General features: G+C 44.9%; 1 protein-coding gene across 3 annotated transcripts in view; it reads right to left on the reverse strand.

Annotated features, from left to right (window-relative positions):
- Positions 1 to 22,256, reverse strand: part of ELAVL1 (ELAV like RNA binding protein 1) — a 56,722-nt gene that overhangs the window by 32,742 nt on the left and 1,724 nt on the right. For all 3 annotated transcript variants that reach the window (XM_074163918.1, XM_074163919.1, XM_074163917.1), the window contains exon 2: positions 12,438 to 12,621. In XM_074163918.1, coding sequence (XP_074020019.1) covers positions 12,438 to 12,609 — 172 coding nt within the window. In that variant the 5' untranslated portion in view covers positions 12,610 to 12,621. The remainder of the gene's footprint in view (positions 1 to 12,437; positions 12,622 to 22,256) is intronic.

Consider the following 22,256-nt stretch of genomic DNA (forward strand, 5'->3'; position numbering starts at 1 on the left):
CCACACTGAGGCCCAGAAAACCATAAAACATGCTGTTTGAGATAGAACCGAGTAGAGTAGTTTTTAGTCCAGGTACTGAAGTAGCACATTAATCTTAAAAATCACTTTCACTTTGCCCAAAAAAGCATTCCAGCCTTTTATACACATTTTGCAAAATGGAAGCAAGTTTTTTTTTCTCTTTTTTGCCTGAATAACTTCTTGAAGCTACAATTAATCATTCTCAATTACTTTTTGCAGTTCTGCTTCATCTCCAGTTCAGTCATAACTACTGCCCAAACTACCATTAGTCGTGCCAACGCCAGGAGAGCCCTGCAGAATTTCACTGAATTTCACTGAATTTTTTAGAGTTGGAAGGGACCATAAAGATCATCTAGTCCAACTCCCTGCCGAAGCAGGATTGCCCAGAGCATGTCAGAGCATGTTACTCAGGGCTGCATCCAGGCGGGTCTTGAAAATCTCCAGAGAAGGGGACTCCACACCCTCCCTGGGCAGCCTGTTCCAGGGCTCTGGCACCCTCACCGTAAAGAAGTTTCTTCTCATATTTGAGTGGAACCTCCTATGTTCCAGCTTGTGCCCGTTGCCCCTCGTCCTCTCACTGGCAACCACTGAAAAGAGTCCGGCTCCATCCTCCTTCAACCCACCCTTCAGATACTTATAAGGTCTCCCCTCAGCCTTCTCTTCTCCAGGCTAAAGAGTCCCAGATCTCTCAGCCTTTCTTCATAAGGGAGATGCTCCAATCCTTGAATCATCCTCGTTGCCCTTCGCTGGACTCTTTCCAGTAGTTCCCTGTCCCTCTTGAATTGAGGAGCCCAGAACTGGATGCCATATTCCAGTTGTGGCCTCACCAGTGCAGAGTAGAGGGGGAGAACGACTTCCCTCGACCTACTAGCCACACTCTTCCCTACGCAGCCCAGGATTCCGTTGGCCTTCCTGGCCACAAGAGCACACTGCTTGCTCATTGTCATTTTTCTGTCTACCAGGACCCCCAGATCTTTCTCTTCAGAACTTGACTCCAGCAGGTCCACACCTAACCTGTATTGGTGCCTAACATTCTTCTTCCCCAGGTGCAGGACCCTACACTTTTCCCTGTTGTACCTCATGAGGTTCTTCCTTGCCCAGCTCTCCAGCCTGTCCAGGTCACACTGGATGGCAGCACGGCCCTCCGGGGTGTCAGCCACCCCTCCCAGTTTGGTATCATCAGCAAACTTGCTGAGGATACACTCGGTCCCCTCGTCCAGGTCGCTGATGAATATGTTGAACAGGACTGGACCAAGTATTGACCCCTGGGGGACACCACTGGTTACAGGCCTCCAGCTTGAACCCGCTCCATTAATCATTACCCTTTGGGTCCTGTCACACAGCCAGTTATCAATCCACCTCACTGTCCCCTCATCCAGCCCACACTTCCTTAGTTTCCCAACAAGGATGCTATGGGAGACTGTGTCAAAAGCCTTGCTGAAGTCAAGGTAGATGACATCTGCTGCCCTCCCCTCATCCAGCCAACCAGTTATAGCATCGTAGAAAGCTATCAGATTGGTCAAACATGATTTACCCTTGGTAAACCCATGTTGCCCACTTCCAATAACCCCCTGCTCTTCAACTTGTTTGGAGATGACATCTAGAATGAGTCTCTCCATTACCTTCCCAGGGATGGAGGTGAGACTAACTGGTCTGTAGTTCCCAGGGTCCTCCTTCTTGCCCTTTTTGAAGACTGGAGTGATGTTGGCCTTCCTCCAGTCTTCAGGCACCTCTCCTGTTCTCCATGACCTTTCAAAGATGATAGAGAGTGGCCCAGAGATAACATCTGCCAGCTCTCTCAGCACTCGTGGGTGCATCCCATCAGGGCCCACGGACTTATGAATGTCCAGTTTGGCCAAGTGGTCCCCAACCTGGTCCTCCTCTACTGGAGGAAAAACTTCCTCTCTCCATACCCTCCCCCTTGCCTCCAAGGCCAGAGATTCACGAGGGACAGCCTTAGCAGTGAAGACTGAAGAAAAGAAGGCATTCAGCAACTCTGCTTTCTCCGTGTCTTCACACACGGAAGAAATCACAGAATCATCATAGAATGACCAAATGGTTAGAGTTGGAAGGAACCTTGGGGATCATCAAGTTCTAACCGCCCTGCCCTGGGCAGGGACACCTCCCATCAGACCAGGTTGTTCCAAGCCCCCTCCAACCTGGCCTTGAACCCCTCCAGGGATGGGGCAGCCACAGCTTCTCTGGGCAACCCGGGCCAGGCTCTCACCACCCTCACAGCAAAGGATTTCTTTCTAGTATCAAATCAATCTCATCTCTTTCAATTTAAAACCATTACCCCTCATCCTTTTATCGTTGATAAGAGTCCCTCCCCATCTCTCCTGTAGGCCCCCTTTGGGTACTGAAGGCCATTATAAGGTCTCCCCAGAGCTTTCTCTTCTCCAGGCTGAACAACCCCAACTCTCTCAACCTGTTCTCATAGGGGAGGTGCTCCAACCCTCTGATCATTTTCATGGCCCTCCTCTGGCCCCGCTCCAACAGCTCCATGTTCTTCTTATGTTGAGGACTCCAAAGCTGGACACAGTACTCCAGGTGGGGTCCCCCCCACCTCACCCTGTTGGCCATGCTGCTGGGGATGCAGCCCAGGGTGCGGGGGGGTTTCTGGGCTGCCAGCATGCACTGCAAGCTCATGTCGAGCTTCTCATCCACAAGCACTCCCAAGTCCTTCTCCTCAGGGCTGCTCTCCAGCCATTCTCTGCCAAGCCTAGATTTGTGCCTGGGATTGCCCTGACCCAGGTGCAGAACCTTGCACTTGGCCTGGTTGAACTTCATGATGTTCACATGGTCCTATCTCCAGCCTGTCCAGGTCCCTCTGGATGGCATCCCTTCCCTCCAGCATGTTGACTGCGTCACACAGCTTGGTGTTATCAGCAAACTCACTGAGGGTGCACTCAATCCCACTGTCCATGTCTTTGACAAAGGTGTTAAATCCTGCAGGATCAGGCGAGTGTCAGGCTGGGGACAGAGCCCAGCCAGGCTGGACCGTCCACTCTCCTGCTGAGCCCAGCGAGAGACAGGATGCTCGGCATGGCTGGGATCAACACCAACCATGACACCCTGCTCCGCTTCAAGCGCACCCTTTGGAGTACAAACCCAAAAGGTTTGGTTTATATTTAAGCATTTTCACAATATCTGTCCTTTAAACACCTCTATAGCCAGTGTTGACGCAACATCTCAGGACGCTTTAGTGGCTAGAGCTGCCTGGCAGAAAAGGACCTGGGGGTGTTGGTCGACTGTGGGCTGAACATGAGCCAGCAGTGTGCCCAGGTGGCCAAGAAGGCCAACAGCATCCTGGCCTGTGTCAGGAACAGTATGGTGAGTAGGACTCAGGAGGTGATTGTCCCCCTGTGCTGGGCACTGGTGAGGCCCCACCTCGAGGGCTGTGTCCAGTTTTCGGCCCCTCACCACAAAAAAGAGGGGCTGGAGCGGGTCCAGAGAAGGGCAACGGAGCTGGTGAGGGGTCTGGAGCACAAGCCTTGCGAGGAGCGGCTGAGGGAGCTGGGGGTGTTCAGCCTGGAGAAAAGGGGGCTGAGGGGAGACCTTCTCGCTCTCTACAACTCCCTGAAAGGAGGGTGTAGCCGGGGGGGGTCGGTCTCTGCTCCCAAGGAACAGGCCATGGGACAAGAGGAAACAGCCTCAAGTTGTGCCAGGGGAGGTCCAGATTGGATATGAGGAAAAATTTTTACACAGAAAGGGTTATTAAGCCTTGGAATGGGCTGCTCGGGGAAGTGTCTGAGGCACCATCCCTGGAGGGATTCAAAAGACGGGTTGAATTAGAGACATGGTTTAATGATGGCTTTTTATCAGTTATGTTGATGGTTGGACTGGATGATCTTAAAGGTCCCTTCCAACCCAGACAATTCTATGATTCTATGACCTGGCTCCACCGTAACCCAGTTCACCTTCATTGCCATTCCCATGGCTAACACCCAGATCACGGTCTGAGCCCGCTCCTGCTTCTGCTCAAGCCTTACACCCAGCATGTCTTACTGAAAAGATTTTTGATTGCAACAGAGAGGAAACAAAGAAAATATCTAGTTTTACTGATAAGGATTTTCAAATACAGAATGTGTCCCCACTGCTTCATTTGGCTTTATAAACCAGGACACAGGGCACTTTGTTCTGAGGCCAAACGATGAATAGTCTCATTTATGGAAGTTTAAGGGCAAAATCACATTTAACAGGTTTGTAAAGCCTGACCTTCAAACAACTCAGGAAAACATTACAAATTACAAATAAAGTGGCCTCTCCTCCATTTGCAAAATAAATGGCATTTGCCTTGAAACAAAGATGACTACAAGCCATTCAAACAGACACTTTTTGAGAAAAAAGCCAAAAGCTCCAAAGCTAACTTGACATGAGCCTGTTCTTTACCCCAGCTCAGATACAGCTTCCAGGGACCTCAATGTCTCCACAATACTTAAAAAATTCGATCACACGCAGCAAGAGTGACAGCTTTAAACCCTGAAAACAAAAGTTTTACTATTTTTAGTAATTCATTTAATGAAGCCCTTCCGCATTCTTATAATTTCTATATGTTCTCTTTATATTTTTTTTTCCTTTCTCTCATTTCCAGAACATTTTTCTATTGAGATTTAATTTAAGTTGCTCCAGGGCTCTTTTTCCAGATGAACTGCCAGCATCCTAGATGCTGTGAAGTAAAAAAGATTTATAAAGTGAACACAGAAAATAGCAGGCCCAAAATCGCGCACGGAAACCACAGGCTGATTTCTTGGGGAAGTCTTTGGAAGGAAAATGCCTTGTCCACTTAATATCTCATTTCTTTACACTTTAGGACAGATTTTCATTAATCTGTGGTTGGAACAGAAACCTGACTATTCAAGGTGCTGAGGGCTGAAAAAAAATCCAGTACCCCATCTCCTTAGGAAGACACTTCAGCTTTCAAATAACGACACTTTTTCAGCTGCAAATATTACAATGCAAAACCTCAGCAAGTGTTCGGAGCCAACACAACCAGAGCTTAAGCTAAACTAAATTGTTCTTCTGCAGAAACACATGGCTTCTCCATCGGAAGAGAATGAAAGTATTCCAAGAAAATGTGGAACAGTAACTCCCACTAAAAACATCTTGGGAAAGATTAAAGTACAAATGAAGGGTTTGCTATATGGCTTATTTTTATGGCTTGATGAGGGAAAAGAAAGGCAAACAAAGTGAAGATGTCAGCTTTTGTAATGCAGAACACTTAATGCAGTGGCCAGTACAACTGTGTTGGCTTTTTTGACTTTATGTGCCTATTTATCACAATGAGGGAATCATAGAATCATTCAGGTTGGAAAAGATCCTTAGGATCATCGAGTCCAACCATCAACCCTACTCTACAAGGTTTTTCCCTACACCATATCCCCCAGCACCGCATCTAAACGACTCAAACTCATCCAAGGATGGTGACTCAACCACCTCCCTGGGCAGCCCGTTCCAGTGTCTGACCACTCTTACCGTGAAGAACTTCTTCCTAATGTCTAGTCTAAACCTACCCTGTTGCAACTTGAAGCCGTTCCCTCTTGTTCTATCGCTATTTGCTTGTGAGAAGAGGGACACTGAGTATGAATGTATTTAACCCTCTCAATGTCTCCTGATGAAGGATACCCACAACCCTAAACCAGTAGGAAGCTGTCCTGTTACACCAGCCCTGCCTTAAAGCTATCAGAGAGCACTGCTGAGGTCCCCCAAATGGCAGCACCACCACCCAGTGTACCAGCCACTGCTCCCAGTTTGGTACCAGGTGCCACCATGCTGAGGGTGCCATCTATCCCATCATCCAGGTCACTAATAAAAATGTTAAACAGAATTGCCCCTCATACCAACCCTTTGGGTACTTCAGCTGACCTTTGTGCTGCTGATCACCAACCTGAGATCAGTTTTCAATCCAACCACAGGTCCTTCACTTGGTGACACAGGTCCCCCAGCAGTGGCAGGAACACGTCTCTCTGCCCAGCCTGGGTGAGAGACCCCGGGCGCCCCCTCGCCCAACACCTGCACCCTCTGCTTTGGTCAAGGGAGCTCTCTTTCGGTCAAGGCCTCTGGCATTGTGGGGGCAGCTGCTGCAGGGACTGCTGGAGACAGCGCACCATATCACCGCCACTCCTGAGTGCAGAGAGGCTGATCACAACGCAGTCCATGGCCCCCATCTGCATTGCTACGTCTGCTGCAGTGCTCTGGGAGCTGTGCTGGAGGCCAGACTGTTATAGAATCATAGACTGGATTGGGTTGGAAGGGACCTTAAAGCCCACCCAGTGCCACCCCCTGCCCTGGGCAGGGACACCTCCCACCAGACCAGGTTGCTCAAAGTCCTGTCCAACCTGTCCCTGAACCCCTCCAGGGACGGGCCATGTACAGGTTGTCCTAAGCAACAGCTAAAAGGGTGCTTGATCCTCCCTAACAAGGGGTCAACTGAAACAAAATCTCCAACCTCCCTCTGACCAAGTGCACCGGGCAGAGCTCAGAGCTCCCTCCTAGAAGGTCTCCTAGAGCTGCCCTTTCCTGGTGGCAGCAAGCCCTCCAGCTCCTCACAGGGTTCCTAGAAGTGCACTGACAGTCCCAGAAGTTCCCAGAACATTTAGAAGCAGAGCCCAGCTGCTGCCTCTGTGCTCTGAACCCACTTCAGGAACCCAAGCAACATTTCTAGTAAGTGCGTTCCCATACCCTGGCTAGAAGTCCACAGTACCTCCACTGAGGTAGTTTATGTGGCTGACCTTATGATAAAGGAAATTAAGTGAAGCTGGCAAAGCTAGAGGGGTGTTCACATTTTCAGTATTTGGGCAGTTTGTCTGCAAACCACTAGCACTTTTCATTAAGTTAACCACTGTTGCCAGGCATTCTTGAATGCACATTTAAAGAAATTGCACACAACCAATTGTGATTGAAAAGCTAGAAAAAAAATCCAGGGGTAATGATGCATTCCAATTACACAGTTAACAGCAAAACTGCATAAGCAATTTCATGGTTGTTTTCCATGCAAAAGGAAACAATTTCAGCCAAAGAGAATACTTAAATACTTTCCACAAAACAAGAACACTTCAGAATTTTGTTTCTAGACTGGAATCCACTGCACGAGTGAAATGACAGTTACCCTGCCACGGGAGCCAGAGCCACTCACTGCCCTTCAGCATCTCACAGCGCTGCAATAAAACCCTCCTCCTCTTTTTGCTTTAAAGGCTTACAACGACACAACCATTTATTTCTTTTTCAGCGGCATAATTTCTGTGAAAGGGTCTTCCAGAGAAGACATCATGAAAAGGAAAAGACAGGGAAAAGGTGAAGATTTATAACGATTCCTGAGGAATTCCATCTGCCTAGTAGTGATGTCCTTCTGGTCCTGTGAACAGAAGGCCACATGCCCACCTGCAGCGAGAGAGCCGTAATGACAGCAGGTTTTGAGATGGACCCCAGATTTCTGCACACAACCTTAATAAGTCACCCCAAAACGTCCATCCATTCTGCTCCACATTTTTCAGCGACAGCGGGGCGATACCTTGGTCCCCGGTAGCTGCTGATCAAGGAGTTCAACGTCAGCCCGCTCCATCAGAGCTGAAACTCACAGAAGCAAAGACAGCCAGTTGAGAGGAAGCCACTGTCCCCTTTCAGTGCCAGCAGAGATGGCTGTATTTTGGTAGCTGACAGGTACAGACAGAGCCTTTGGCACAGTCGGAAGGATCGCATCCTAGATTTCCCAGAGCAGAAAGAAACAAGTATGTTGTCACGAGTATCACAGGGATACCTAATTCCCTGCTCAAGCAGCAGAGAAAGTGCGAGGGAGGGAATAAGAACCCTCAAGAAGGCGGATGCCTCCCTGACAAAAATCAATGCCATCAGACAGAACACTTTTAGAGAGGTGCATGCAGCAAACTCATCCTCAGAGCAGGGTGATGGGTGTCATGAGCAATAAACAGATCTCACAGCAGTCTGAGACCCTAAACACATGGCAAAAGTTTAACCCAACCTTTTCAGAGCTTTAGGACAGTTGCGTTTGAAAGTACCAACACTTCAGCAGGGTAAGGAGAAGACAGAGGAACTAAATACCACTTATACTCACAGCAGATTAACTTTCAGCTTTAGCGTTTGGTCCAGAAGGACTAGAAGTCTGCATACACCTGCAATAAGAGCAGACTGAAGACAACCAGGTTCTCAGAAAATTTACAGCTATTGATTAGAAGCATCCACATTGTGCACTGATACCCTGACACGATGAGCCATCCACATTTGTGCTGTGGGACATTCAGCAAGACTAGAGCAGCACAAAGGCCATGATTTCAGCGTTAGTACATACTGAAGGAGCAGAAATACTTGAAAAATGTTCACCTGTCAGAGGAGCCCAACATGGCAGATCATCTGGAATCCCAGACCCCAGAATCTGGATGTCCCAGAAAAGCCAAGAACCCCCAGTGGTACAGAGTGTGTTTCTTCTGTGGAATCATCTATGGAAGGAGGCAGTGGCTCCAAGACAGAGGAACATCTAACACTCTATACATTCCTGGCTAGGAAACCAGTACAGAGCACAAGTTTGGCACCATTGTGTCTGAAGTGTCCAGAGAAGGGACACAGAGCTGGTGAGGGGTCTGGAGCACAAGTCTTGTGAGGAGCGGCTGAGGGAGCTGGGGGTGTTCAGCCTGGAGAAAAGGAGGCTGAGGGGAGATCTTATCACTCTCTACAACTGCCTGAAAGGAAGGTGTAGCCAGGGGGTGGGGTGTGTCAGTCTCTTCTCCCAAGGAACAGGCAATAGGACAAGAAGAAACAGCCTCAAGTTGCACCAGTGGAGGTTTAGATTGGAGATTAGGAATAACATCTTCACTGAAAGTGTTATCAAACATTGGAAGAGGCTGCCCAGGGAAGTGGTGAAGTCACCATCTCTGGAGGGATTTAAAAGACATGTATACATGGGACATGGTTTAGCAGTAACTTGGCAGTGTTGGGTTAATGGTTGGACTCAATGATCTGAAAGGTCCCTTCCAACCACAACGATTCAATGATTCTGTGATTCCAAGTCAGTTCCAGAGGGCTACAGTCTGATCAGCGCAGACTGATTGGCTAAACCCCAGCACTTTTCCCTGCTCTTAGCCTCAGGAGCCAGCGCCACAGGAAGAAAGGATTCCATCAGCGGAACTGGGTCAATGGCTGCTCACAAGCCTCAGCAGTTACCACAAAATGCCAGGGAATGCAACAGTGGAAGGTACATCTTCCACTTGACATTGTGCCATACCACACTGTGGACACAACCTCCTAATGTTTCCCCAGGGCTCGCACCCCGACGTATGGCTAGTGCTAGTCTCCATATCTGACAGAAAGAACAATATCCAACTCTAGAGTTCTCTTAGGAAAAACCTGGATGTCCAAGACATACTCACCAGAAATATATCAGTATGGTGAGCAACAATCCAGTAGTTGCCCACTGATCCCAGGTACTGATTCACCCACCACAAGTTAAGCAAAGCTGTGTCTGGGAGCACTTAGGAACACAACACCCCAGGTGGAGAAGGAAGGGAGTAGCACCCTGTGCAACCAGGAGGAGCGGCAGGAGCGCTGCCCCCTGCCTAATGTTCATCTACTGTGCACAAGCTCCTTTTTGCAGTTACTGCAAAAAACAGAAAAAGAAGTTATCATGTCTCAAACAACAAGACAAACACATAGTCATATTTTAGCCAACAGCTATAATCCATGCACACACAAAGCGGAAAATTCATAGTAAGGAATGTAAACCAACACCGTGATTCGCTGCTACTTTCAACCTCCTGCAGCATTCAGCAAGAACAAAATAAAGGAGAAGTGGTCTAGTGGTTTCAAAGAGTTTCTCTGAATTTTAAACACAATCCAATACATGGAACGTAAGACTGTTCAGTATCATACTGCGTTTGAAGCAAAACCCAACAACATACATACTTTGACTTCGTGATTAACTACTTTGCTCAAATAAACCAAAACTTTGGCTTTCAAGTTGATTCTTGAATCAAAGTAATCAGTCTCCAGAAAGCTAAGGCAGGTTCAATAAGTCATTAAAAACTGCATTCCAGGCAGAAGACATTTTCTGCCCTACGTGTTTCATTAATGGATAATTAATTGAGAAAAAACAGACGTATCAGTCATTGTTTTATGAAAAATAAGCATTGGCAAACAGACATCGATTTTAACTCTGCAAACACAGTCAATAAAGGCAACTCCAAAACCAAACCACTTTGATTTAATAGAATGTCACGGGGCACCAAAGCTGTGATTTCATTGGAGAGAAACTCATCTAAAAAGTGTAATTCCAACAAAAGCAGATGTCACCTCCCTCCTGTCCAGGCCACTCAACCCCACTACGTCTCACATACCAATATTCTGACCTATCTGACCTCAAAGATAAAGCCAAAAGAAAGCCAGGGCAGGGACCCGGACAGGTTTAGCTGCAGCTCTAGTTTCCTGCTGGTCTGCCACAGGGCCACAGAAATGCAAGCGGTGGCAGGAGGAACACAGAACACTGCCACAGCACTGTCCTCAGGGGCAGCCAAACATCGGATCTGCTTAGAGTGGAGTTTTACAACACAGGAGTCTTAATGTAAACACGAAGGGACTGAAAGAAAAGCAAAAGGAAGAAACAAAAGTAGTACTTTTAGCAGATTCCTGAAGAAGCCAATTCTTAGTTACCAATATTCCAAAGCCATCGGTGAGCACGGAAAAGGCTGAGAATCGCTCCTAACAGCATTGCAAGTGAATGAAACATTAGGTAGAACACAATTAAGTGGTCTGACTGACACAGCCAGGCAGAATGAAACACTTTGCTATCACTTTAAAGGAAAGCGAGCATTTTATCCACAGGCACTCAAGGACTCTATGCAACCTTAACAGGAATTTTACTTTTGATTCTTCAGAGGGTTGATAAGAAACACCTGAAGTGCACAAGCACATGGTTTGGACTTTAAACTACCCAGCACTGTCAAGTTCCAAGTTAAAGTTAACCAGACTTTACCAGAGTATTTGATGCTAGAGGGAACGGTGTAAAGTAGACTCTCAAACTTCAGGCAATGACGTGTCTCGCTTCCCGTGTAAAATAGCCTTTACGTAAACTCCCACACAGGCCACGTGGTGCTTATTTGAAAGTCTAAGCTGTGGATCAGCCGTGCCATCTGATGAACGGCTTGCGACCATTAAACAAGTGATCTTGTTTCCTTGCAAAAGTAGCCTCCAGAGCAAGCCTCTACTTCTAAGCATCTCAAACTGCAGGATATCTAGGCTGAATACGTAGCTATCAAACTATTCAAAGAAATCAGTATTTTATGGAACTATTTCATGATGATTTTACATACACATTCCACAAGTACAGATTTAGATACATGGCTATCATGTGAAACTTCAGCCAAAAGAAATTAGGAAAACTAGACACGGAAAACACAGAAGTCATTCTGAAAGTAAATTCTGAAGTTTTTAATTATTCAGTTCTCATGTCTATTCTCAAGCATATAAAATAAAGTACTGAAGTCAGTTAAGATAACACACAAAGAATTCTCATGTGATTCATTAACTTTCATGCAGTTTTTATAGACAATGAAGTAGTTTCGTTATGGATGAGATAACGATCTAAGTCAGTATTGCTAGATTCTGAAATACAAGATTGAGCATGTGCGGCAGAAAATTGCACAAGGGAATTGTCCGCAGGCTGAGAACAAACATGCATGCAGAGCTCCTCAACAGCACAATCACTTCTAGTTACAGAAACAACCAGGCTCGCCCACTAAATCCAAGATTCTGTGAATTTGTAAATGAAGATTTTTTTAACTGGGCAAGGATTAAAACTTCACAGAGTTGATAAAAAGCTCCTGCAGCTAAACATATACAGCCTATGGCACCAGCTGCTCCACCAGCGTTCGGTTGTTTTCAAGGAAACATTAAGTTTCACAAATCTGAACAATTCATTACTCTCATTGTTTTAAAGCTACTACTAACAATCCTATTTAAAGAACTTACAAGTTAAATTCCTGAAGAGTGATAAGGCTACAACTGTTTCAGACACATGCCACACCTTTATTTTACTGATCAAAATCAGATCAAAGGGTTTGTTTGTATATTCAGAGCTCTAAGAGAGTCAAAAATGCCCAGACTGTAGGAAGAATAAATAAGCTGGGGACCAAATTCAGACTAGTTTTAGACATGTCTATTGATGTTCAAATTTAGGACCTGTACTTCTTGGAATTCTTAACCATATACAAAATAGAATACTTAAGGCTAAATTAATTACTATCTTTCTAATACTCTGTAACTCGTTGCAGCATTAGTTATATGCATACTTGTCAGCAGCGTGATTATTCACACACACACAAATATTTACTATTTCTACATTAAATTGCATTCAATTAAGTGTTTACTTCAGCAGTCCATCACAAAGAAAAAAATTCGTATATACTGGATTATACCTGCAACTTTGTCCCGAATAAGTTTTGCAGATTCAACTTCGCCGATACTGCTAAATAGACTCCGTAACTCATCTTGCGTCATGTTCTGAGGGAGGTAGTTCACAATTAAATTTGTTCTACCAATATCATCCCTGCAATCTTCAGCCATGTGATCTTCATAACCATTAGACATTTTATAAAATATCTGCAAAGAGAAAAATCCCAAGTAAGTTCTAGGTCTTTGCATTTCAATAAGCCAAATTTTCTCCACCTGAAATAAGTTTGAATGTTTATTAAAAAAAAAAAACCCCACACAAAACCAAACTGAGAACGAGCAACTGTTTCAACTGCACATTTTTTCCACTCACAAAACAAAACATTATTTGTTGAAACTTCCAGGACAATTCATTCTTTCGAACTAACAATCATAGCATTTTCCAAAACTATGTACCATCATACCATTAAGGGAGCTCTTAAGGGTTGGTGGTTTGTTTTTTTGTTGGGTTTTTTTTTTTTTTAAAAAAAAAAGGCATCAAGACAGCTTTTGTGCACATTCCTGTAAACACCAAAGCGTTCACAACTGCAGAGTCAAAAAATCAGGTTCCCCACGTCCACACACTTCATGAGCCAAAATCAAAACTGCCACCTCAACTTTAATTCCAACCTTATACCCAGAACTCTTAAAAGACAGAAAGAGGAGCAGCAGCCAGACCTACCAGACCCAGTTCAGTATTTCAACTGGGGACTATTTATTTTCTAAATATTTTCTCCTTCACACATCACTTATCCTGCATCTTAAGGCCCTGTTATTATTAAATTGTTGTCTTTGGGTGTCCGTTTAATGGCATATACGAGGAACATACATAACAGAGGAATCTGTACTGGGGCACTAACTTTGGTGTATATTGAGTATTTGATTTTCTATTTTTGCACCTTTTTAAAGAAAGCCTTGAGAAAACATCCAGAAATTCCATCACAGGAAGATATCCTCCTGGCTCCTGCTGTCTCAGAGCACATCTACAACTGAACTCACACCAGGCCCAAGCTGCTCAAGGCCTGCCAGAAGAGTAAAATTTAAAGCGCTCTTACAACTACTTTGAAATTGTCAAAATCAGGATGGCTAAACCCTATTCCTGCAACAGGAGAAAAAGAGGTCTGGCAGATGCAGGAACCTGGGCCTGGCGTGTTCCTTCTGGAAACCACCACCACCAGGAAGCCAGCATCTTGTCTGGTTCCAGGCTCTGGTTCGCAAGTTTGGGGCTGCAGATCTGTTCATCCTCACGGTTCCGGAGCGCCAAACATCTCTAGCTTCAAAATACAGAGTTTTGTTTAACAATTCTTAAAACCAGCTGTGAAGCACGCGGATTTAACAGAAAAGCTGCTAAACCCCTGAAGTGAATTCATCGCCTCCTGATGCTCAGTTCAACACTCCTCTTAACTCATCGCTGTTTTACCACAGAATCCCAACTCTTTGGCCTGTGAGCAGCACAGGCATGTCAACTGACATCATAAAGTGGCACTTTAATGTTTAAGTATGAATGTGTTTCCGAATCAGACTCCACCAGTAAGAGGCGTAAGACCACTTTTCTTTTTGGATGAAATTCGGACAGACTTGTAATTTTAACTCTTTTCTGAAAGTTTAGTGTAAACCTTCCAAGTTCAACTCGAAATCTGCTTCTCATCGAACCCCTCAGTGCCACCACAGAAGAATTAATTACCCCAGGCTCAAGGAAGAGCTTTGTGTTTACTGTAATAGGACTTTTGGCCAATATACTCCTTTGGCCAAAAGAATAACATAAGATGCTGTACATAAGCAACTACTATTAAAATTCCTCTAGTCGCAGTTTGCTTGAGAACTGAAGCAGGAATCACTAGCACAGCGCTAATCTTGCTCGAGGAGATAATCAATCTGAGCTGAATTAGAACAGTTTAAGATATTATTGCTTCTTGGGCACCAGTAAAACACCAAGTCAGGTGTTCAGAGGATGCAAACGCTTCTCGCTCATCCCCGTGCCGCCAGCAAGCACTGAGCTCCACGTAGGTAATACTAGCAATGTTTGCCAACTTACATTTGCATTAAGATGGGTCAGAAGCAGTCATATAACCACAAAAGCTTCTCAAATAAGGTGATTTTGAGTTACAACCATTAACACAAGACAACGACACAGCATCAGCTTCCAGATGTTTATGAAACTACAGACCCTGCTGCCCGTGATGCCAAGGGCCCGAGCAGCAATGGTACACGGCTTCATTTGCCAGGATCTTCCAATGGCTGAGTCTCTCCAGGGACCGCACTGCTGCTGAAAACCAGGAGCTGAATAACGGAAAAAGTCAGGAACAGAAACTAGAAATCCTACATCTAGAAAGGGAACGCTGCCTGCAGGAAGGGACTTCTCGTCCCCTCACCAGTAGTTAAGTCACGTTTGGCATTTACTTCATTCTTTGTTCTTGTGAAGGTCAGATTTTTTAAGTGGCGATAACAGAAGATACCATTTTAGAATAAACCATGACCAGATTTATGTTAATTTGAGATTTAGCACAGTATAGATTTAAAGTTAATCCCTTTTTTTTTTAAATATGTGTCGAAGCACTAACAGCTGGCAGCTTAGAGAAGGAGAGATTTCGCAGCCCCTCTCACTCCAACCAGCCATCCATCCCCCTGGCTGCCTTTCCAGTGTCACCACGAGCAGGCCCCAGCACCCTCCTGCCCAGGAGGTAACCAGTTTGTGCCATGAAAACCATGGAAAACTACACCAGGAGGGAAGCGCTTTTTCTTGTGTCAGCAGTTTTTATCTGCTTCCCTTGCAGAACGATAAGCACCGGCGCTAATGCCGGAAGAGAGGAGAGCAAGAGGGGAAACCGCAGGGGAAGAGATTGCCCCCGTCGAGTGATTTTAAGCTGCCAGGTTGTCTCAGCTCTACTGTGAAATTACGGCACTACATCTATGTTCCTTTCCAGCTCTGTCAGAACTGCCTGAGTGCAGCCTCAGAAGTTTCCTGTCCTGCTAAATGAGACTCAAAGAGCTGAACCTTCCTTGTTCAACACAGTGGAGCTCCAAAATCAGATGACTTCCGTTAAAACAATTTTGGAAATGTAAAACAACTTTGCTTGCCTTTGTCCTGTATAAAATTCAAGCCCTACAACACACCAATATGTTGATGAGCATGGAAGCTGTACAGTACAATTAGAATATTTAGTAAGCAAAGGAAGAACCGTTGAGATTTTCCCATCTTTACAAGACAAAAATTCAAGTTACTTTCACTTTAACCAAATTTGCCCAAGATATGATACAAATCCTTCCCGCTGCCAATATTATCCTCCTGCCAAGTTTAAGAAATTGCTGTATATTTTAATGCTTTCCAAAAATTTCTTTTAAATTAAAAAAAATAAAATAATAATCTATTTTCCTTACCTCCAAGGTCTAGCTGCTGCCTAAAAAGGAGGCTAGATACCAAGCCCAAAAAACTCCCCAGCACACCATGATGGCAAGTTCCCAGACTTATGTCTGGCGTGTAGCAAAATTGACAGGAGTTTGGCAAGTGGTTATCAACTTTAAATCATTTTACCACAGCCTCTAATCTCACTGCCTGCAACACTCACCATCTCTATCTCCCTGTGATAAGCAAGGAGCGCCCAGGGCATTGCCGATTCAGAAGCAATGAGAACTGTGAAGGAAGCCTTCCATCTGCTTTTCTTCAGATATTAGAAAAAAATGATAGGAAGCCCTTCCATAAAGATCTGGCAAACGTTTTCATGGGATACCAGGAAGAACACACACAGAAACGATAAAGGTATAGAAGAGAAAAAGCAGAGTGCTGACAAAGAAGATGCTTCTTTCTTCCTAATCTTTCCCCAAGCACTTGCACAATCTACTGCAAGACTAACACTTTCTGGCCATCCTGGAAATTAGTGGGAAACCACTTCCTCCACTGGTGGTGAAGAGTTCTCGTGCCAGTGAGAATAGAAACAGCCCCTGGAGAATTGTTAACCTTTGCGTACTGAAAAGGATTCCCAAAAGAACAGGCCATGAAATGGTCAGTATGGATGAAATGAGAAATGCTCTGTAAGAAAACAAGTTTATTCTGCTCTCACTGAAATATGTCGAGGGGATCTCCTGATCTTTCTTTTATCAAAGGAATCAAAACGTATCAGTAAATATTTCAGACTTGAGAACCAGGCCTAGAAACTAACTTGGATCTCTAACTTCATTAACTGATGTTTGTCAAACCATGTTGACATAAATCAGAAGGCTGAAAACACTCATATTCTCAGCAGACAGGTCAAGGATGGAAAAAGCCCTGACAACTCCGTTTGGGAAGGCCAGCTGCAATGACCGGGGAACTCTGTAGCCTTTCCAAAAAAGGCCTTCAATTCTATGTCCCAAAAAAAGGAAACTTTAAGACTAAGTTCCAGTGCATTGCAGTTCCCAAAATGAGAATTTTTTTTTTATTTTTTTAAATAACCAAACCCTGCAACAGCTCGTTTTAAAAGGCAGCCTTCTTTTTCTTCCATGTGCAGGATGCCCTCAAACTTAGGATGCTAAAGATGCACAGAGCAACCAAGTGGAACCGTACATACAGCACCCGAATCGTCCATTAACTCTGGAGGTGCTTGAATTCACACAGCCCTTCACTACCTGCTTCAAAGACGGGCATTCCCCAGGTCAGCACTCTAGACTAGACTGAAAAAGCTCTCCAAGCTATTTTTTTCAGAAACATTGCACTGACCATGACAATCGCCTTCTAACAAAGGTGCACAAGATGACACAAATGGTTCTGGCAACAGACCGATAAAATCTTTTTCCAAATGACACTCAGCATCTCCACCCAGAATTCTAGGATGGAGTGTTACTAAGTCTTTCACTGGGAGACGTTTGCTAAGAAGGAAGACCTGTACCAATCTGAGATAATCTGAAATGGGAACTCTGGCAACAAAGATAACTGTCTGTCTTCAAGATCAGGCAAGAAGCTTCATGTACCTTCCCCTTGTTCACGGGTCTGCAAAGGCACTAGACCACTACTGGGATCACAGACTTCAATGTAGACACCTGAACACATGACAATAATGTGAGGATTTTAGCTACTACAGAACTTAAAACAGGAAATTATTCCAGGAGCAAGGAGCTCTGTGCTCCTTCATGCTATCAATTAGCACCTTCATTAAAATCCAGGCAGCAGGTCTTACGACTCCAGCACTGACCTGTCCCCATTCATGCAATACACTTCTGCAAACAGCGAAGGCCATGCAGCACCACAGGTGCAGAGGGAGGACTAACGTGCTGAACACAGGAAGGTCAGAGCCACCTCAGACCTATTTCTTGTCTCTGATACCAGAAACACGCAGACTACACCACTGTCTGCCACGTGGCCAGAGAGCCAGATGAACGTGTTGTTGTGGCACGGACTTTGCGGGACCTTCACTGGAACACAGGGAATGGGCCACAGCGAGCACAGGGTGGTTCTCAAACCACAGGAGAAGTGAGGCTGCTGACACAGGCTATTGACCCAACACCTCAGCCTGGCCTCACAATGAAGTACAAATTAGCACCACCCAGGAGACGCTGTGCAGGAAGCACTGCGGGAGACAGCGTTCCACAGAATGCCTAAATTGATGAGGTCTCCTTACTGGTATTAATACTGGGGAACGAGCAGGGATCCTGCACTGAGAGCAGTGACGCTGGCAGAGTTCTGCCGGTGAGCTGTCCTGACCACCTCGGACTTCAGTCTCAAGGGTTTATTCTTAAATACACTGGCTGACCTCAACAATCTTGATGGGGTGCTTCAAGTAGAACTTCAGGGCTATACAAAGAAGAGACCTCCTCCTGTTTCTTCTGCACATGGATGATATTTGTTGACATGCCTCCCCCGCAAGCCGTGGCTGACTCAAACAATAAGTCTGGCTATCTCTCTTGGACACTGCTCTACCACTCTATTTTGAAGCTGCTGAGCAGTCTTTCTTGGAGATCACACCTGAAATAGAACAGAAAGGACACTACTACATCAAGGGAAATGCCAAACCAATCCACACAGCTGCAAAAGGCAGATGCAGAGATGCCAAGATGTCTAGATTTGACCACACGCCAGAAGCAATGCCACACACACCGAAAAGCCTGCAGGGAGCCTCTACTAGTTTTGGCTGTTCCAAGAAAACAACTTTCCAAGAACAATCCAACACCGCATTGCCATGTAAAAACTTGCTTTGCAGCCAGCTGTCAAGACAGGATTGAGAAGCAAGAGTTTAATCAAGATATAGAAGGGACAGAGACTGGCAAAAAAACCCACCCATGTTTTCTTCTCAGAAATCACTGTAAGAAACAGAATGTGTTTCACTTTAGAAGCCACACCAGCAGAAAAACCTCCACTAGGCCTACGTGCCTCCCAGAAAAGTTTCCCAAAGCTCCACTCCCAGAATACATCTATTTCTTAATCCAGATTCCTCTACTTCACATATGCCACAGATTATTTCCCCATGATCTCCAAGAAAACCCCTTTTGTTCTTTACACAAACTGCTTTCATGTCCCCAGCAGCTTCCCACATTGCACCCCACGAGCACAAACCTCTCCGTGAGCATCCATACAGGCTGCACATCAAGGATGACACAGTGCAAAACCCCATTCCCACTAGACCCGCACTGCATTAATACAATATTACTTCAAATTGCAGAGGATTTTTATCTTGACCAAACACCAAAAACCAGCTGGGGGTAGGAAGGGAAAGGAGAAATCACAAAATCCACAGATTTTCTCTTCAATTCAAGAACAACATTCATACAGCAAATGAGGGGAAAATCTGTGAAGTTTAACACAAAAGGTTATCCTGGCGTGTACACGCACAGTACAGGTCATGCACTGCGAAACCTCAACTCAGACCTGAGCTACGTGCTCTTTCAACAGATCATTTCAATGTATACCTGCAAAGACAGGTGATAATGCTTAAGTACTCCTTATGAATAAAAATAATTAAGATCCCAAGTAGCATGCCGATGTTTGAGAGATGCCTGATGCTGTTTCCAGAAAGCAAGTCCATGACCACGAAGGAAGAATCTTGATCTCATCTCTTCTCACTTGCTAGGCTTGCTGAGGCTGACTGGCAGCTACTGTACTTCATGAGCATGAATCTTCTGTTCCGTTGGAAGAGGCATCTTCCTGAACTTTGAAGCATGACGTTTGGTACATGTGAAAAGTCCCCCTGACTGTACTGGTACCCTATTTCTCTTTTCATTGTCCCACAGCGATCAATAACATCAGTATTCTCTCCCGCGTAGCTGTCTCATCTGAATTCCTCTCCCCCGCAGCCACAATATTTTAAATCAGCAAACAGGAGAAATTTAAATTCAATATTCAATTTGAAATTTTTGGCATCTGTACTCTCCCCCCTCCCAAAGAATGAGACCAACTCAGTCTACTGAGACAGGCTAAGGAAGGTCACTTAAAAAAAAAAAAAGTTTGTCTTCAGACAGGGAGATTCTTTTATACTGAAACTCTTAAGTGTTAAGCCACATAACTTGCTAAAATTTTAATTCTGTTCCTTCCACACCAATGTTTAAGTCTGCTTGTAAACCTGGTGACCAAACAGATCCTTTCTGCTTGCCAGTCCTTCAGATTTTTCAGAGTTAATAGATCTCATCTTTTTATTGAGGCTTCTCCCTCTTTGCAAACCTGGAATGAAGACACTGCCTTTTTTCTCCTTAGCTTGACTAAACTGAAAATTCCAACACTTTCGCCAGTTCTGACGATAAAAATATCGCTGCACCAGAAGTGGTTATTACTAAAATCTATTACTGCATTTCAACAAACTTTACTTCCATATGCTAAATCGATGATTTCTAGTACAACGTATTAGTGATATTATCATCAAGGTAAGTGTTTGTGTCAATGCTTCTAATGCTGTTCAGAAACAGAAGTATCTGAGGTCAAAAAATAAGCTGCATTCTTCAGAGGAATGACCTCATTTTACCAGTCTGATGAACTATACTCAATTCCCAGGAACAAAATTCATCATAGTTAGGATGCTGTCAGAAATCAGATACAGACTGGCCATAATTCCCACCCACTGCTGCTTTAACGCAAAGGGGAGGATCAGGGCCTCCTTGACATCATCTCTGCTTGACAGGTATGAACAAGAGCCAACTGGAAACTATGCAGTTCAGGTACTAAACATCTGCAGCTGGATCACTGTTTTCCCCATCTTTCAAGGTTAATAGCCTTGACAGAGAGAGGGGGCTACAGAGCCCTGCTCAGAGCTTCACGTCAACACCTTCCCCAGGTCGTCTCGTCCCTGGGTCAAAGATGCTGACAGTTAATATTATAAAGGAGTTCTTACACAGCGAAGAGGCAGGCGGACAACTTTTTGCAGCTGGGACTATCTCACCTCCTGCACTGGTATGTTAAAAACGACAGGTTTACAATAAACAGATATAAAAAGAAGAATGAAGTTATTATCTTCCTTGTTCTAGACAGTGTCAGACTGTGCAGCAATAGCCTCTGGAAATTTTTTCACCTACAAAAAAAACATCTGGAGGCAAAGAACTGTGCTGGGAGGGAACAACTCCTTTCCTATGCACAGGACACTTGCGGTAGGTGAGAAGAAGTGGACATAAGAACTGCGGATTCCAGACACGTTTTGACAACAGCTGCCCCACGCATTGATCCATCCTTGGATTAGCAGCTGGTACTTTCACTTCCCTAGGACAGGAAGGCAAGGGAAGTAACAGAAGGAGGTGACGGCATCCAACTCATTCACCAGCACAAAACAAGGAGCTCGAAATCCATCTCTGAAGGCTTGATGAGACACCACAACTTGCTACAGCACTCCTACAAGGAGGCCATGGAAGCAGTGGGTGAGAGGAAAGAAATCATACTTTATACTATGCCATTGCTACTAATACTTAAAAAATAAAATAAAAAGCAGCAAACCCATGCATATGAAGAACGTCTCAGCCCCACCCCCCAAAACCAAAACAAAAGAAGCTTAAAATCTATTTTTGCATACATCACCTACATATAACAAGATTGTATAATCAAATGGATCATTTAGGCCAGCAGTTTGAAGCTTGCAGGTGCCTAGATCACAGAACCGCACATCAAAAAGGAGACGTGCCCTGATCAAACTCCAATAGAAGGCAAAATGTAACCCCTCACATTTTCCGAACTATGTCTCTCTTCCTAAATGCTTAAATTGGCAGGAATCTCCTGCAGCTGCCTTCCATGTTCTTTCTAAAGTACCTGGAGGTCCAAACAGAACAGTTTCTCTAAGCATCATTTTGAAGTCTGCAAATACAGCAAGCTTGAGTTTTCTGTAACTGAAAGTCTGCCACCTTCACAGGTAGGATATCCGCAAGACACATGGTCATCGCAACACCTAGTAACATTTTACTGTCACCAATTCATGGAGGGCTCGTAACAAATAAGCAAAAACAAGACAGAGACCAAAGCTTCAGGAAAGAAAGCAGGCTAGCACAACAGCTTAAGGAAGCAGACTCCGAAAGTAAAATGACATATCTCTGACAGGTCAAGACAGGGAGGGTTTTTTTCAGCAAGAAAAAAAGCGACAGAACATGCAAGAACCAGCAAACAGAAAACAGAACGCTTTAATTAGGAGCACAGAGCACATTTCATGGTAAGCTGGTGTCAGCACTAGGCACTGGCCACGTTCAACAGACATGATTAAGTTGAGAAAAACGCTAGACACAATACTCACATTTCCATTTAGACCACGCTTACTACTACTGCTGCTCCCACAAACCTGGCACGGCATAAGACAACTCACAGAGGAAAGCAGAGTTGCCACCTTTACCTGGTGCTGCAGAACCACCCACATTAGTGCTAAATAACTAAAGCT

The sequence above is a fragment of the Numenius arquata genome, chromosome 25, assembly GCF_964106895.1.
Source record: "Numenius arquata chromosome 25, bNumArq3.hap1.1, whole genome shotgun sequence".
In the NCBI taxonomy this organism is placed as follows: Eukaryota; Metazoa; Chordata; class Aves; order Charadriiformes; family Scolopacidae; genus Numenius; species Numenius arquata.